Source organism: Molothrus ater, chromosome 2, assembly GCF_012460135.2.
Source record: "Molothrus ater isolate BHLD 08-10-18 breed brown headed cowbird chromosome 2, BPBGC_Mater_1.1, whole genome shotgun sequence".
Classification (NCBI taxonomy): Eukaryota; Metazoa; Chordata; class Aves; order Passeriformes; family Icteridae; genus Molothrus; species Molothrus ater.
The window spans coordinates 81,077,954-81,097,329 of record NC_050479.2 but is presented as its reverse complement, the minus strand read 5'-3'; the positions used below and the strand labels follow the sequence as shown (position 1 = coordinate 81,097,329).

The following is a 19,376-nucleotide window of genomic DNA, read 5'->3' as shown; positions in this document are numbered from 1 at the left end:
CTCCTTAAGCAGGTCTCTTTTTTAATCAAGTCATCAAAGTCTCTTTTTTAATCAAGTCATCAAAATTCTCTGAAACTCAGGTTTCTGAGGACAGAGACTGATGATGAGATAGTTTGCTTCTAGCCTGCATTTTGAAATAAATCTTGGAGCATTTCAAAACCAGTAATTTTCATGCTTCATGTACAATGCCACACAAAGCATTTAAAGTGCTTGTGTGGGCACTTCTGAAAGGCTCCTTCATTTGGCACCTTCCCATCTGATTTCAGCAATATGGGCAGGCCACGTGTTTTTGCAGTGGAAAAGAGGATAGATGTTATTTCAGATGAGAGAGCCAACTGCACACAACTGAGAGGACTGTGGAAGACCTGATTTCTATTTCTGGTCTCATCCCAAGGAGAATTGTTCCTGGATGATGCTGGTACCTCACATCAGAGTTCCATGCCTCGGTTTTTCCTCTATAATAAGAGGACATCTTTTGTAAAGCACTTCACAGAGAGCCTTTAATAGAAAACCACTCCTTAAAAGTTCTCCACCTCTTTTTAAAATTAAAAATCTCTTTGCCTTTGCAATGAAGACTCAGTGATGAACACATAGGTCACAATTTTTCCCCTTGAAGAACATCAGGGAAGTTGTTGCCTTTGTTTCTAATGCAAACTGAACTGGGTTTCTAGGCCATGCTCTGCTAGCTGCTCTTATGCTCATTTCAATCTGTGATTCAAGGGAATCTCAGTGGATGCACTGCCTGAGAAGCATCACTTCCAGCAGCCATATCTCACTACTTTCTTGTGTTAGACACAAATTATTTTCCTCTAAAAAGAAAAGTGTTCTCAAGACAGCTGCAAATAAGACATAAGCTTTATTCCTGGGGTATTATTTATGAAATTTTATCTGTTTCTTGGCTCAGATCTCAAGCTGTAGGAAATTGCCACAGATCCATTATCATTAAAATAAATAATTGGGAACCAGAAGACACAATGGTTTAGGGAGGGCACTAACTTTCTGCCGTCTATTTGTCTAGACTTCTCCATGATGAGAATTGAATAACATCATTTAGCTTTTTTGAGCTGAAATTTCACCACAGCTTTTCAAAGATGACCTTCAGAAATATGTATTTGAAGATACATACATATATATCAAGAAGCTGTATTTTCTGGGGTTTTTCATGATGTGAAAATTACCAGCATTTTTGTGCATACACAAGAAGACTACCTTAATTTACTGTGAACATATACAAAAGAATTAAAATTAAATGCATTTGGAATATTATTTCATCATACCTGATAGGTTTAAGTTCATTTTTTTCTCCAAAATTCAAGACTTTGCTATTCCATTTAAATAATAAAGATTTATTTCTTATACAGACAAATTTATGAGTTTAGATAGTCTCCCTATTCTATGAAGAAGTGCTGTTACTTCTCTTGATACACATTATGGAAACAGTCACCAAAATGTTGTTTTTCTTCATTTCTGCCTTTTTTTTTTCCTTTTGAGCTTTTTGTTTTTGTTTATTTCACTTTATTTTAAAAGTAAGTGGGAAAACTTTTGAAAGGATTTAAGATTTTGGGAGAGAGACCTCTTTAGCAAGCCTTACCCTGCAAGAAATTATTATTTATTTTGTTCAAGATAAGGGCAAGTTTTAAACTCATCTCCACCCTTCTGTATGGAGGTGACATTTCAGATGGTACAGGACTTTCTTCTTCAGGAGAAAATGGTACAGTGAGATAGCAGAAACTGGAAACTGAAGTTAAAAAAATTATCACAGGTGAAGAAACTGACAAGTGAAACAAGCTGATCTAAAGGCTTGTGAGTTTTCCAGATTTTAACATCTCAATTTGATTCTAAATTCCTGCTCTGGCTGAGTGGAAAAACTTGCTGCAGGGATTATCAGTAATTCTCTATGGCTTATGTTAAGAAGGGACTCAAATTAGCTGGAACATAACCACTCCTTCTGTTCTTAAAATCTGTGAATCACCCAAAAACTTTTTTATCAAACCCACAGAAGATAAGAGTGAAGACTGCAAATATTTCTGAAGGGGGAAAAAAAAGAAGCAAATAATCCCTCTAAAAAACCCCACATATTTATATGAGGATTTCAGCTCTAACTTGAAAATATAAAGTATGGCTGAACTGTCAAGTTACTTCTAGACAGAAAAAAAAATGCTAAAAACCTGTAATGCCAGTAGCATTTCTGGCACATCCCTCTTTAAGTGCTGCTTTGTGCCATGTCAGCCTCTCTCCTGCCTTATTCACCCATCAACCTAATTTCTCACTCTTGCACTTCTTTTATCACTTTCCTTATCATTCTGTTCTTTAGGGTTTGCTTTTTTCTTTTGACACTATCACGCCCAGCTACAAGTGGCACTTCTCCCTGGCACTTCAAGGCAATTGCATATCCTTTCCCTGTGCACAAAGCACAGGCAGTCAGGAGCAGAGTGGAGTCAGCAGGGATGGAGCAACCTAAGCCCCTGCTACCACCAAGCACCCTATCACATGCTGGACCCTGCAGCCAAATTAATGAGCATAGTGCCTTCTTCAGGAGCAATCCTGTGCAGTCTTTGCTGCACTCTAGCAGTTCCTGCATTTTATGAGTGAAACTGTGGAAAAAACATGTAGGAATAAAATCAGCAAAGTGGACAAGCAAGGAAAGCATGAAGCAGATACCAACATGAAAAAAGCTCCTGCAGAAATGTGCTAAATGTGAAACCCTCAATGGTTTTTTATGAGATACAGGGGCCATAATGCTCATTTGAAAAGTAAGGAGTCGGGATAAGATTTGTTGGAAAAAGTTTGGTTTGCTGACAGACCTGATTGTGTTGGCCTAACTCCAGCCTCAGTGACTTCAGCAGGCTTGTGGAGTGAGGGAGAGCAGGACGGAGCTGCAGATATGTCTGTCATTTGTTTTGCATGCGGAGGGTTTTCTCAGGCAGCTGTGCACCCCAATCCATTTGGTTGCCCACAGCTGCAGGCTTATTCTTAGTTTCAGGAATGTGAAACCTTGTGGACATGGTAATGGCTTCGTGTCAGCAAGGAGACAGGTTTTCCCCTCAAAATAGTTCTCTTTGTGGACAGGTCAGTTTCCAGATTAAGTGGATAAGGGTATGTGGTCACATCTGATTCCTGAACCACGTTAGTCACTTGAGGTATCAAAATGACTTGCCCGGATTAGATTGTTCTTGCTAGTCCTGTTACATGTAACTACATGCAGTGCAGTGTGTTTTCATTAAAAACCCTTAAAAACTCTAGGCATGGGATTGAAGCATAAGATAGAGCCAAGCCCCTTCTGCTCTGCAACCCCTTGAAGAAAAGTGAGAGGACAAATACTGCAGGCCGGGCTGGCTGGGTGGGTGCTGTCCCACAAACTGGCAGAGCGTTGTGTCCAGCCCAGAGGCCACGGTGAGAACTGGTGCTCATGATGCCATGTGGGCACACAGTGGTACATCAAGAAGCCAAGCTGATGTGCTGTGTAACTTTATAAGACTTGATCTTTGTAAGATCTGCTGCTTGCCAGAGCAGGTATTGGCTCCTTGGCTAAGCCAAAGCTGTCCAAATAAACTCAGGCAAACACAAGGACAATAAAAATATCACACATTTCTCCATCAACTAGGAGGGAAAAGCAAGCTTCTTTGACACATCTACCACAGAAAATTCAGCATATTCTAGAAAACTTCTTCCAGACATTCCAGTGCATGGACATCTCTGAGAACAAGATGCACCCAAAATTATCTGGCTGTTACCTGGGAAAGAGCTCAGGTCCTAATGTAGTAAATGAACAAGAACATAATTCAAGTAAGAACACCAAGGTTTCTATTTCTTCCAAAAGTTGATGGATTATAGTTTGCACATTTAGCCTTTAATATTTATTGCAATGATTCTGAATATCCTGAGTGGTGCTGAACATCCTCCTATCCAATCTCCTTCCTTTCGACATTTGTCTCTTTAATATGTGAAAACTTTTATCCTTTCTACCTACTAAGCCCTGCTTAGTCAAGCTATTCAGCTAAGTCACTACTAAAAATTCTCTTCTATTTTTAACCTTCAATATTCTTCAGATTTCTTTAATCATTGCAAGCTTGAGTTTGTGCCCTGTGACAACATCTCATTAAAATGGTCTTTCTACTCAGATCCTAATGTAGTACAACCAGCCACTGCTCAGTTGAAGTCATAAAGGGACACTGATTTAGGAGATTTGTCTCTTCACTACCTTAATTTCTGTTAACCAACCCTTTGGAGAAAATGAGAATAGGAAAGGTGAAAAAATCATATGGGAATAAGACAAAATATATTATGAAGATAAACAGGTTTTCTACTTTGCTAAACTCAAGTACCTTGCTCAAAAGACAACCCCTGGGGAAATTTGGATAAGTCAATAGTGTTCAACCAGTTTCTAAACAGGTTGTAATATATGATAAATTTCTGTAACAAGTGAGCAAATTTGCACCAATCAATGATGCTATAAACAAGAATCTATTGCTTTGAAGAACATATGCAAACTTACTTTTGCTTAGGTGCCAAAATTTGGCCAACTTTTGCATGTTAGAGGAAGCACACAATCTTCCCAAGTAACATGGCTGAAAACATGTGTCCTTTTTGAGATGCAAGGCCACTATAACTTCAAAGAGGAGCAGAGCTCCATACAAGATATTTGCGCTGTGATCTTTGAAGAGTTGAACACATCTTCTGTCAGAAGACAACAGACAACTCATTTGCCCATGAATCTGACAGTGTGTAATATTGTTAGTAGACTTTTTGCCAAGAATGCTAGCAATAAATTGAATGTAATGAAATGGAAAGTCAAACATCTTAGGAATGATTTATATAAAGATAAGTCTGTTCTTTGAGGAAGGACAACAAACTGGTTTCTCAGACCAGTCTGACAGTGTCCATATCAAAAATGAAATAATCTAAGCCAAGCAAAGCATAATACTGCCAGGGTTCCAAAGGATAAGGAGAAAAGTAATAATTCATGGAAGTCCTAACAAAACAAGCAAATCAATCCATACACATATGGTGCCTTCCACTATTTCATATATAGGACCTCCACAGTATCCAGTAATATAGTGACAATGGACAATGCAAACAAGAAATTTGGGGTGATAAATCTGTGTCTCCCTTGAAGTCAAAGCAAAACTTGTCATTTTCAGAATCAGGATTTCATCCTTGAGTAGTTTATTTTCAAGTACTCACAGCGAGGAGGTGACTGGCTTTCAGCACTCAGCCTCCCTAACTGTCTGTTCTTAAAAAAAATTGTATTATCAGATTTAAAGAGATTTGACACCTAGCTTCACTGACTTCTTGTCTATTTCAGAAACCTCCTAACAATAATAACTAAAATAAATAACTGTGCTTGTTTTCACCATCATTGAAGGACTGTCTAAATACATTCTTTCTTCCATATCCACCCTCTGTCCACCCTGCACTAGCATTCTTTCATTGCTCATTCTGGTCAGGGTTAATGTGAGCACTATTTCTTCTTCTTTCCCCTTCACTGCCTCAGTTCAAGCTGAAAGTGACTGTTTCTTCTAGTAGATAAAACAGCAAAGAGCTTTTATTGCTTCACTCAGGTATGTCACTTGGAAAAAGAAGAGGTATTGTCCAGGATACACAATACATTCAAGACCTCCTTAACACTCAACACTACTCTTTAAATCCCTTTAGGGATATAGGCAAACATATACCCTTAAAAAAGGCAGAAAAAAATGTTTCCTAGTGTTTGCAGCCTTTCAGAGGAAAGCCTGTTAAAATTCAAGGGAATCTGTCACCATCAATGATGGAAGCCCAGAAGACAAGAATGGGGATTAGCCTGATAAAACATCTACCTGTGTCAACAGAGAAACAAGCTCCATCAGACACTGATCCAGGCAACTCAACATCTGTGCTCCACCACCACCACCACCACCACCATCACCACCTCCCCCACTGACAGCTGAGCGTGCTTGCAATGCGTGTTTGCTTCTCCTCAACATCAGTCAAAAGACTGCAGAGATCAGTGCAAGTGTGGCTCCCTGACAGCTCTGTCTAAGGATTCTGCACCAAAAGCATGTGCAGTGCTATAAATGCTTTACTCTCCCTCGCTGCAAATAGATAAAGATTTTATTTCTCCCAAGAAGACAATCTTACTTACTTGGGATAGCGTCTCTGCTGAAAGATGGGCAGAATCTCTGTATCTTGATTTGAATGCAGAAGCAGTAAATCCCGAAATCTTTCTGTCAGGACAAAGAAAAAAAAAAGAAGAAAAGAAAAAAAAACAAACCCAGACTGTGACTCTGCATTATATGTTCAGGCCACGAGTAAGCAAGCAGTAATATCAGTGAATTCTCTTCTCCAGAAATATTTAGCAGAGGACAAAACTAAGCATGGAGGGACTAAAAACCACTGTTTCCTGTAAAACCTAATATTTAAAATGTCTTTTTTTTTTTTCATTCAATACTGAATTCTAGTAGTGCCTATAAGCTTCTAAGGTCTGCACAGAGGTCTTCTGAGTATCACGCACAGCCAGCCATAAAAAGTCCCTGCCTTGAAGAGCCTAGTCTAAACAGAAAGGAGGAGCCCCTAAGAATTCACACTCAAGGAACACAGTAGTCAAAACAAAACACAGATTAATTAATTCATATAAATTAAACTGCAGTACAAATCCTTCGGTAACAGGCTCAATGTTTTAAGGATGGTTGGAAGACTGGATTTCTTTTTTGTCATAATTATCTATTTCAAAAACTGCATGATTGGGTTTTCTGCAGGAGCTAAAGCTTTTGTAACTTAATTTCACTGACCACCAAATGAAGGGGTGGTTGTAGTTAGCCTTTCTCTTATGCTTTTCTCTTGAGGTGGTTAGACACAGTAAGTCAAGTGGGATCTGAAGGACCTTCTATCAGTCCAGATTTCTCAGTCATGAAAGATAGAAACCTCCTTAAAATTCACATGATATTAAGATTCAGGGATAGAATGGGATTTCCCACCCAGATCAAATTCCTTTAGTAGCTCTCCATAGCATGGGATGTGCTCTGTTTCCTTCTTTCCTTCCGTCACCTGCAAGTTTAATCTGTCCTACAGTGGCACAGAACTGATGCCCTTTCCACCTCCTACCTTTCCTTCAATACTTTATAACTGTGGCTGAAAGTCTTCAGCTACAGGTATTATGCTTCCTTTGCTAAACCACAGTTTGTAGCCTTTGGTGTGTGTGGCAGCTGTACCATGGATTTCTCCAAACTAACTCTCTTCCATGAAAGTTTTCATTCTGGAAACTGAACCTGAGGGTAAGTGTAGTCCTCCTCCTCCTCTCAGATTCCTATGCATCTTAAAATTATCTAACACCAAGTTTATGAATAAGAAAGTTACAAGACAAAAAAACATTTAGTTTTATGCAATATTCTGCATCAAAAGTAAGCTCCATTAATTTGGATACAATTCTGCCTATGTAGCCTCTAAAGTGGAAAGAAACCCATCCGAACCATACTTCATAAAGTTGTAATACCTTGAAAAAAGCACAGTTAATTCAGAAGGAAAACTCTCTTGTTAAGGCCTCAGTTTTAAAGGTCAGCTATCTCACACCTGAGTCTTTTCTCAGCTGGCTAAGATGTATTGCAAACATTTTGGATAAGATACCAGGATCTGCCAGTGAAGAAAGAAGGGCTTATCTTTGTTCCTTTATTTGTACACCTCTTCATATTCAATTCTGAAAGAAATAAGCACTCCTACCTCCAAAATTCTTCTCAAATCTTCAAAATGTAAATTAGACTTCCTGTACCTAACTGGAACAAAGAGCAGATGTGGCCAACAAAACAAATTCAATAAATGCAATACTGTAAAGATGAAAGTTAACTCCAATGAGTACCTTTCAGGAAACAGACTGCTCACTGTATTGAGGAAAAGCTTGCTTTCCTACACTACTTCTTGACCTCTGCTTGAAATTTTAGGAAGATGGAGAAATTTGCTTTTCTTTCAGTCTTCTGGTACATGGCAATAGGATGTACACACACATGCCCTATCATACTTAAAGATGATACATTACCATCTTCAAAAGCCAATGGACAAGAACTGAAAGGCTACAGAAAGTTTTCACCAATGCAAAATATCCCTCATATTTCAGAGCCAGCACATTAACTTCCACCCCTGCTTCAGTAATCTCCCCACACAACCCAAGCTACTGATGCATTTCCAGGTGTCCTTTACAAAAGCCTCCATTCAAACAACAGCCTTTGTGTGTGCCTGATGGAGGAATGGGAGGAAGTTTACCATGGCAAACACTGAGTGACAGCACTTTCCATGACTTGAGGATTTTGATCTCTAGGACGCAGGTGCGAGACACCACGATTAAGGATCTGTCTTTGCAGTGGCATGGCTGATTTACTTCTGAGGGCCTGTAACCAGGTGTGACAGCAATGTCAAACACAGAGAGACATGCTCTTACTCAGTTCAATGCTGTACAACACCACATTACAGGTAGGTGAGTGAAGCTGATTTGACAGATCTTGGTAAGGATCTGTGACTCTCAGTGAGAGACAAAACACATCTCAGTGAGTGTGCAGATATGTCGCACCCATTGTTCTGTCTGAGATGGATATCATCCAGGCAGAGTGCCATATTCCATCTCTATCTCCTACTCTGTGCCATATTCCATCTCTATCTCCTACTCTGTGACTTATTCTTGTGCTGCTGCCCTTTCACATTGATCAAGGCCACCTGGCTGCACTCCAGGACTCAATTCAGCAAGCAGCGATCTTGAAAATATTTTGAATAGTAATGTGACAGGGCTGGCCAGTACTGGAGCAAAAGCAGCCAAGTTACGGCATCTGAAATTGGCCTGAACAGTATTCCTACTAGATCTTGTTTTAGCTAAAGTCAACTTTTTTATTCCCCCCACGCTATGGCAAATTTCCCAGGCAGATGTATTTTCTTTTCACCATATGACTTTACTCATTTTTCCATGTGGCGTGGTTTAACCTCAGACAGCAACCAAGCCTCACACAGCTGCTTGCTCACTCCTCCCATGGTGGGATGGGGGAGAGAATTAGAGGAGTAAAAGGAAGAAAACTCATAGGTTGAGACAAAGACAGTTTATTAGGACAGACAAGGGAAGAAATTATAATCATGGTGATAATAATAAAAATAATTAGAATATACAAAACAAGTGATGTACAATGCAATTGGCTCACACTTGCCAACCAATGCCCAGCCAGTTCCTGAGCAGTGGCTCCTGGCCAGCTTTCCTCACAGTTTATGCACTGAACACGATGCCATATTTTACAGAATATCCCTATGATCAGCTGGGGTCAGCTGATCTGGCTGTGTCCCTCCCAACTCCTTATGCCTTCCAACTTTCTCACTGGCAGGGCATGTAAAGATGAAAAGTCCCTGTCTTAGCATAAAGACTGCTTGGCAACAACTAAAATACCAATGTGTGATCAACATTATTCTCATCCTAAATCCAAAACACAGCACTGTACCAACTATTAGTATGAAAATTTACTCTGTTCAAGCTGAAACCAGAACACCACAGAAACACACTACATGGTAGTGTTGCACCTCATCTCAAATCTATTATACAGCTTCTCCCAGCACATTAACCTCCATGTCCTGTGCATGCAGGAGTCTTTAGGACTGAATTGTCCCATGGGACCATTGTGTACACATGTCACTTTTCAGCTCTATGACATGCTCCTATTACACCAATATGTGCCTAGTACCAAAGTCACTCTAGACAAATGACACTATTGCCTTTAAGACCATCCAACAAGGTGATGAGGGAGGTGACAAGAGCCTTGGTAGCTACTGACAGCACAGGTACTTTTGGTGCTCTTACAAAAGGAAATATCTGAAGACTGATGCTTTACAAGAGAAGGCTTTTGAATTCACAAGAAAAAAAGTCACAACAATAGCTTCCCAAAGGGGGAAGAATTTTTAAAGAAACCTAAGACATTGTTCTAATTCATACTACAACAACAAATGAAAGACTTGAGAACTAATGAAACCAATCATTAGAACATTTTTACATTATTTTGAGTTGCAATCAGTAGTTGACCAATAGAACTAAAACAAGTCACAGTCTTTTCATTACTTGGATAATTTTAGAGAGGTATCTTCCATAATTGAGTCCTTTTTCCTGTGATGCTTTTGTCTAGGTGTTGGTCTGATTCATTAAAATAAAAAAGAATAACATTTACTTAGCCAAGGTTGCTTACTTCTGAAAACTGGCAATTACCTTTTCCGTTCCTCATTCTATTCATACAATTTGCATGAGTTAAAGTCTGTACTAGCGACAGTATTGTTCACATTGTTCTGAGATGAGCTATACCACTGATTGTTTTGTTGATCTGCTGTGTGTGACACTGCAGCCTGTCTCACTGATGCTCCCATAAGTCTGCCTATAGACAAGACATCAAGAAAGGTTGCACAGTCACATCTTATGCTCAAATTTATGTTATGTTTTCAATATGATGAGTGCCTCAACTTCCTCCTGGCTTTTATTTTGAGTGTACAGTTCTTTCCAAATTCTTCATCAGTGAGAAGTCCTCAGTTAAATTTAGGCAGTCTCATTGAGACTATACATGTTTAGCTAAACATATAGTATAATTAGTTACCTTTGATGACTGCAGACTGGTTGCAATAACACAGTCTTATGCCCTATCCTCCTAAATCAGGAAGACTGCAGACTTTAAAGAAAAGAAAGTTTGCCATTGAAATCTTTATGGATCTAACGTATCCTATATATTTATTTCTTCTCTGTCTTTTATCTAAGTTTTCTTCTCTCTGTTCTACCTTTTGCTCCTCCTCTCCCTCCCAGCATAATATATTCACCAGTCAGCTACTGGAACCTCAGTTATAAATACCCTTACCATCTTTATGGTAATACATGTTAACGCCAAGCCAGTTAATCTACAAGGACAGAAGGATGCATTTCAAGAGAAATTTTCCCTTTAAAATATTTAGATTAATGCCATATTTGTTCTCAAACAGAATGGGGTTGTGCTCAGTATGGTGAGTTGACAGTAATGTCAGAAAAATAAGAGCAAGAATGGGCATATGGTGTGAAGGTCACTCAAACTGGTTACACAGTCAAGTTTTGTCCTTCCAGGATACACTATTACAGAAGTGGAAAGAGAAACAAAGGAAATTTCTGCAGTATTTTAATATTTGGGTCTTCTCACAGTGGAGAAAAATAATTTCTATAGAAGGTCCCTGTGAGTTAAAACACATTATTATTCACATTCTGTATACAGAAACACGCTGTGGCACAATGAGCACTGGCCTTGTTTTTCAAAGCTGTCACGTCCCTGAAGGTCTTATTGCTTTAGCACTTCAAAAATTATGCCAAAAGTCACGCACTGCAGTTGTGTAAGGTTTGACTTTAAAAGTCAGGTCTTGTGGTTGTCTTTTCTCACTCCTTCTTTTTACAAAATATCTTACGGAAAATAACAGCAAAATCACTTTCTCTGTAATTTCACTCTGCTGAATTCCAAGGGTCTTGAAAAATCAAATCCCTGCTCCTTCAGAGTTTGATGGGTATGAAGCTATGAGGTCACTGCACTATATACCTGAAGTCTGAGACATTACTGGTTTGCTTATCCCAACTACCTTTACCCAACACCTTTGGACCATTTTCTGAACCACTAATAAAAAAAGGTCAAATTTCATACAATCAACTCAGTTCAGAACACTGTAACACCAATGGCAATTGGCTTAACAGGATAAGGATTTCATTAATACCAGTTTTATGGATTTTTTTTAAATGAAGTTAATAAGGATAAAAAGAAATGTGATGAGAAAGCAACCAGAGAGTGGGAGAACAGAACAGCTTCATCAGACCACCAAATGGTCTATCTATAGTGACACTCTTCTACATTTGGATATTTTGTAGCCATGTTTCTGTAATTACCTCTTCTGCATTCTGAGCAACAAATATCAGTTCCACCTTTCACCACAAGGACACTTGTAAGTCCTGCAATTTCAAACTAAAAAAACTGCCTAGTTTTATGCAAAATTTACAGTGGCTTGAACAACTTCGATGTCACAAATACCAACTTGCAGTAATTAAAACAAAATAAATTTAAAAAGAAGTCAGCTTTCTTAAAACTGCTGATGATAACTAATAGGATTTGAAATCCACTAATATGACTTGTTTTCGAGTTCCGTAAATTTGGAAAAGCTGTCATAAGTAGTTCTACAGTGCCTTGTAAAAATAAAAGGCAATTAGGAAGAAGTCTTTTCCAGTTAGGGGCTATAAAACAATGATGGGCAACAAGATGGCATAAAAATGAAATGTCTGATATTTTGGTTTGACCTGTGGCTTATTAATGGCTGAAGTTCCTGAAATTAGAGTTATCACTTCTCTCCTCTTGAAGAGTCAGTGCTACAAATATCTTCCATCAGATTAAAAGGTGAGGAAAAAAAAGGTGATGAGTTAATGCTGATGATCAAAAGGTTCCAAAATGATTACATCATCAACCTCGGAATTTCCCTGAAACATACATATTTTGCTGATAGAGATAGGCTTTTTGACCAGATTGAACTTCCATGATTCTCAGTCCATTAAGCCTCACAGAGTTTAATTCTCCTATTTTTCATCACCATTTCCTTCCTTCCTGATCAGTTGTCTGAAAGACTAATTAGCGTCATTATTTACAGAGTTACTGAAAAACCCTGAAAACTAGTGAAAACTCAAGAAGTTGAAAAAAATATTTAAACACTTTGCTCTTTATATTCATTTAAGGGAAACAGAGAAGCCTTTACAGAAAGGCAAGCGGTCTCTTCATTTTCTAAGGTAGATGAATAAAGTGATCATCCTTCCTTTCAACATTTTCTTTTACAGGACTTTAGTTTATAAGCAGAGTGGGAGGGGGAAATATGAATTTAACTAATCATTACATAGATCTGCAGTGAACTCCCAGTCTCTCTGGACCTGTGGAATAGTCCTCCTTTCTCTACAGAAAGTCTCTGTATGCCCTGCTTTCCCTCCTAACCTGCCTTTGCACCCTAAAAAGCTCCTTCTCTTTTCTCTAGCTGTGTGCCTACCAGTTCAAAATCATTCTCCCTCCCTGATTCCAGAATTGGCAAATCCTTTCCCTGATGGAATTCTAGGTGCTTTCTTGTGTCCTTAAATTTGTCACAACTGCTACATCAAAATTTGCTTGGACGGATTTATTTCTAACTAGATCTCCCTCACTTACACTATAATCACACATCTTGCATGATTTAGGTATTTTCCGTTTCGGCTGTCTGTCTCTGCCCGGACACGGGTAGGGTGGTTCTTGGGTGGCACGCGTTTCAAAGGACGAGTCTGGACTCTTCAGCTTTTCGATCTTCCGATTGTTTATTGTTTCTTATCTACAGAATTTTCTTTCCGCCCAACAGAGGTCTGATCTGCAAGCAGTCACAGGCACTCTGACCACCCACGGGGCGGTCGTGTCTTTTTATACTAAAATCTATGTACGTGATATTTACCTTTATTTTCCAATACTTTTCACCCATGTTGGCAAGTGCACCTTCACCATAAACCAATCCCCAAGTGCCAACATCACCACAGAAGATGGAAGACAAGAAGAAGAAAGAAGAAGGACAAGACACGCCCTGATCCCTCCATCTTGTCTCCATAACCCCCCTGTCCCAAAAACCTTAAAGTTTATATTTCACCCTATAAATGTGTCCCTTTTACACCCTTCACTCTAAAGTGATTTTCATGTCCTCAAACTGCTGTCACTTCTGTGGATGGATCAAAATCAAGCCACCAAACACTCTTGGCAACATTCCAGGATTTCCGAGACCCCCAAGGGTTCTCTCGGCAACTCTGGACATCCGGAGTGATGTGCTGAGTTCCCACAAGGTATATATGGCCATGTATCAGCAAATGAAGAAAAAGAAAAAGAGCAAAAGGCAGTTCTTGTCCCAGGAACCTTAAAAGGTTAGAAGATAAATGATGGCAAGGAAAAGGCATAATTTGTTTTGTTTCAAAACAGGGAGGAGAGATGTGGAGGACCATATTTAGACTGCATTTTGTACGACTGACCTGACAAGACATCACTGAGTGACCCAGACTGCCTGTTAGCTACACTGCAAGACCTGGGTTTCCCAGACAGCCAGGGAAAAGAAGAGAACACAACACCAAAGTCAAGCAGTTTTGATGCTCACTACTGAGTTAGAAATCCTTCTGAAGGTTACACAGCAACTCCCTAGTGGAGGTGGTAAATAGCTGAGTGCTGGAGTTCAAAATAATCAAGAAACTTTAGTCAAGGAACATTTTTGGCCTTAGAGATAGATACTTACTGTATTTGAAGACTATTTATGTCATGACAGTAAAGCTCATTCCACAGCTAAGCTCTTACACAGTACCACAGTAAAACACAGTTTCTAAACAACACAGAATCTCAACTTTAAAAAATACTTTATAAATATATGCTCTGAAGGAAAACTTATTTATGCAGATTTTTTTATAGCACTGCATTCTACAGTTGCTGCATGTAGCCATGAAGGGCTATACTTTGCTTTTTTAATTCCCCATGAGCAAATGCAGGGAGGATCAACTACTATTTCCTTCACTAGTGCTGTAGTTTTCTCTTTCACAACAAGCCAGATGAAATGATTAGGCACCAGTATAGCCTTTTGGACTTTAAGATAATGTAGTGACAGTTGTTCTAAAAAGTCCTTCTTTCATAGAAAAAGGAAAAAAAATACACTCAAACTACACAAAGCAGGAGGATTTAATTGGTTCTCTCTTTGTAACTTGTAATCTGATACAGAAACTGGAGAAAGCCAAACCTTCCAAAAGCTACATGGAACTTTTTAACACTGAAATGGAGCTACTATCCAGATGTGCAATTATTGCAATACTATCCAGCTCTGCACATCTCCAGAGGGTTTGCCTCTAAAAGGCCGAGCAAAGGCACAATTAATCAGGCTGTACTGATTCACACCAAGGCCCCCCTACTCTAATATCTAGATTCATTTATGGACACATCTATGGAAGAATGATCACAGGGTAAGACCCCTCTGCTTTCGAGCTTTTCTATGACAGTGTGTCTCCTGACTCTAACGTGGTTTGTCTAATAAGAAATTCTTAGATTCCTTTTTAATGTACTTGCCTAGTCCCCATGTGCATTCCACACTGTCTGACAAGGAGTTCCAGGTGTTTCTCACCTATTACATGAAGATTCATCACCTTATGTTTGCTCTGAAATCTTACTGACTGTATTTGATGGCCAAAAACTCTGATACTGGCAGAAACTGTGAACAGTCAGGCTCCACCCACCCACTCTTTCTGCATTATGCATGATTTTGCAGACTATGGCTATATTCCCCTGAATTAGATCTTTTTCAGGCTAAAGAGTCCCTGCATAGTCAGTTATCCCATGTTTGGAAGCCTCTCCATGCTTTTGGTCATCTTTGCCATTCCTTCCTGAGCCCTGGGCAGTGTCATGTCTGAGTGATGAAGACCAGACCTGCACACAGGATTGAAGTCCTGGTAGCACCACAGAAGTACCCACCAGCTGCACAGTCATCTCCTTGGCTTTATTCTCTACTTGGCTCCTAATAATTTTTCTCTCTATTGCTGCTGAGCACTAAGTTGATGTCTTCATGGAAATAGTTATTGTGACTCCAAAGTGTTATTCTTGGGCTGCCATGGTCTCATCATTGCCAGCCATGTGTATTAGCTTGTCACCAAATATATTAAACACCAGCACATACCCACATGCATACATCCACCGGTATTTTTAGCCAGGTCTAAAAATATGTTTGCAAGTGTCATATATTTTACACATTTGAACAAGTGACAAGAACTTTTCAATAGACAGATTAATATGGCAGTCAAAAAATAATGGAATTAATTTCTATCCAAGACTGAAATTTTGTACCATAACAAAACCACTACCAGTCACTGTGAACACATTCTTGGGCTTTTGCCTATTCCTATTTGGTGACAATTTAAACTTAAGCATAGGATCATTTAACCCTCTGACTAATACAGACACAACTTCATCATTACTCTCAAATATGCAAATAAATTACTGTGTAATAACTGTAGAGGATCAGAATTGTTGAGGGCAGAAGAAATCTCAGGAGATAATCTAATCCTGGTCTAAGCATGGCTAGAAAGAGCAGGCGACTTGTAGCCATGTTCAGTTGGGTTTTATGCGTCTCCAAGGCTGGAACTGGATGATCTTTAAGGTCCATTCCAGCCCAAACCATTCCATGACTCTAGGATATAATCAGGAGGTCTGATTGTGAAAAAAAATATAAATAGCAATATTTTGTGCTGTTCCCATTCATTGCCACCTTTGGACAAAACTGCAAACCCATGTCAGTTTGAAAGAGGGACACAGCCGGTTAGGAGCCAACTGCCTGCACAGCTGATAGACATGAGGGGCAAGACACTGCCCTGCAATAAGCTTCAGACTGGCTGGGCAGGTTAAATACTGGCTTCTCTTAGCTGGGGCAGGGATGAGAGGAGAAGGGGAATGCCAAAGAAAAAAGGAGTTTGTGAAAGAGAATGGGAGTTTCCTTGCTAATTCACCCTCACTCATAGCCTTGGAATATGAAGTAGAGATGGCCCAACCCTCATCCCTCCAACAGCAGCCTTGAGCCCTGTGATGCTGCTAATCACCAAGGCTTAGCTGACCTTAGAGGGATCATCAGGCCTAACCTGGCCTTGCTCACAGCCAGGCTGTGTGAATACCTGCATGGAAGGTGCTAAGGTGTTCCCAGAGGAGAAGCTGCACTGTGCTGGATACAGCATTGGGAGTGAGCAGCGCTGACAGGCACCCTGTGTGGGAAATGTCTGTCCAGCCAAACACTTAGCTGAACTGAACAGCAGGAAATAACAGTGGGGCTGCAAGTAAGAAACAAAAGCAGAAACAGGGGGCTAAGGGACTCCACTGATATCTAAAAATCATTTCCCCTGTGTTTTCAGCTGCCTGTCTCTTTCAGAGAACACACACAAATTCTTCTCTGAAAGCACCAGTTACACTGAAGCATTACATAGGATAACGTGAGCAGAGCTCAGCTGGATCTTATTTCCTATATAAATTTTGCTAGTCAGCTGGGGATGAACCACTGGGAAAAAAATGTACATTTTTTCTGAAGATCTAATCACATCTGAGGCTCCATTTCTTATAACATCTCTCAAAGGGCAATATCAAAATCTTAGCAGGAAATCATTTGAATGACTGACAAATGAAATGAGCCATTAGATACTGTTTATCTCTTTTTTTTTTTTGATAGGTGATAAAATGTAATGCACACAAGTGTATCAGAAAATGTATCCAAAACATGGTTTCATTTCACTCTGATGTGAGCAATTCTGCTATTTCTTCTTACATTTGAATTAGACAAGTCATTGTTGAGAACTTAAGCCAGACAGCTGCCTGAATATAAATTATTACATACAACCTAGTCTGGGTAGTTTTCATTTATTCTTAATTCATAATTTCTTACAAATACCTATATTTATTGACTTAGCACTAGCTCTTGTGTTGACTTTTGTTAAAATATGTTGTGGGATTTTCTACAAGGTTGTAACCACCATCTTTCCAGTAATACTGCTATGAACATAATGAAATATTAAATAAAAATGTTTTTACATGACAGAAAGTCTGTTATTACTCAAGTCAACAGAAAATGTATTCCCAGCCTTGAACAGGAGAGTAAAGCTGAAAAATTTTACTATGCAATACTAAAACTGATAACTATTCCCTAGAACAGAGAACAAGTGGTTTAACATGATTTGGATCAAACAGTTCATCACATGACCGTAAGGAAATGACTTGGCACATCTTTATTTGAAAAAGTGATTTTGCCAATTCCTGTAAGTAAAAACTATCACTAGATATCAGTTACCAGTCACAACCTGGCATATAACAGCACATCAATGCACCATCACAAACTCAGCAGTACATAATAGCACAGAAATGATAAAATCCTCTTCAAGCAGACATGGCACATGCTGGTGTATATGTGCTGGGAAGTATGGGACACTTTTAAAGAAATACTCTTTCTTAACAAATTTTTGGATTAAGGAATTGCTGTTTTTTTTGGAAATTGCGCTGAGAAAGTTTCATTTGCCATGCTTGTTAATAACAGGGCACAATTAGCATAATCCCCTCAACCCATTAAAAAAGGAAAACATCAAATAACAGAAATTATAAAAATGTCTTTAATTAAATATTTTGCTTTTTTCAAACCAGTCACAGCTAAGCTGAGGAGACACTCAGCTGACACAGTGTAAGTGAAATCCTTGAGGGAAAGCCCTGTGCTGTCAGGCTGGCACCAGTCACTTGGCAAAGCACAGCAAAGCACCACAGCTTTGACTCTGAAATGTGCATGGGTGTCTGTGGCATTTTCTTTGAGGAAATGGCACTTACAGTGTGTTTAATGAATAAGGGAATATGTTAAATTTATGACAGGAGATAGTCCTTAAAGCTGCTTGTTGCAGTGAAGAGCACAAACTGCCCACTGATTTATTTTAATTTCATATAACATGAGGAGGCTTTCTGGAGGATGTAGGTGTACTTGTTATAACTGACAGTACAGTAAAATCCTCACAGAAGACACTTGAGCAATACCCAAAATATCGACTAAGCTCTGAAATTCCTCCTCTCCCCCAAATCCTCCTTCAACACTGAAAGAAGTTGTTGTCACCTCCACTGAGTGCCTATTTCTCCAATGCATATAAAAACACTAATATTTTTATTTGGATCCACAGACTTTCCAGGCTCTCTTCCCAGCAGAGAAGCATTTTCTCTTATTCATATCATGGTGTTCGCTACGGAATTTTAGGTTTTATTAATATTTTTTCTTTAAAAAATTCTGATCCCAGGTAAGTCACAATGCTAAGCAGTCATCCACTCATTATCAGCTTCTATATGCAGAATAGAAGAATTTACCTTCAAATTACTAAGAACACAGTGATGTAAACCATTGTCCAAATTTTACTCTCTGTAGATGGTCAAACATTTCCAATCAAACTGTGGTTTATCAAGGATAATGAGATTATAAGAGAAAAAAATTCAAAATTAAAAATTTAAAAACCACACACAAATGCTGAAAGTTTAGAGATATGTGTGGGCATGTATATATAAATCAAATGCAATACTTCAGGCAAGTCATAGTTAAGTTTTCTCACATGCCCAACTCTTTTCCCAGTTTCCCTGCCAGAAACTGCACTCTTCCAAGATGTGAGTGTTTGTCTCCACAGGACAGAGTGAGACCATGGCATGTTACAGCAAATATACCCTAAGCTGGGAACACAGCCAAGAGTAGATAAAGAAAGCTGGAGACATAAAAATCCTAAGAAGAGGTTGGGAGAGCATTTACAAGTGATATTTCTGGCTTTTGGACAGTATTTGTGACCATATGAATTCTTTGAAAATCAATTAGTATTTTTCTATTAAAAA

The 19,376-nt window shown here is 39.0% G+C and overlaps 1 protein-coding gene across 2 annotated transcripts in view; it reads right to left on the bottom strand.

The window, feature by feature from the left end:
- NOX4 (NADPH oxidase 4) overlaps positions 1–19,376 on the bottom strand; it is a 100,952-nt gene that overhangs the window by 29,872 nt on the left and 51,704 nt on the right. For both annotated transcript variants that reach the window (XM_036385659.1, XM_036385668.1), the window contains exon 13: positions 6,122–6,203. In XM_036385659.1, the coding sequence (XP_036241552.1) occupies positions 6,122–6,203 (82 nt within the window). The remainder of the gene's footprint in view (positions 1–6,121; positions 6,204–19,376) is intronic.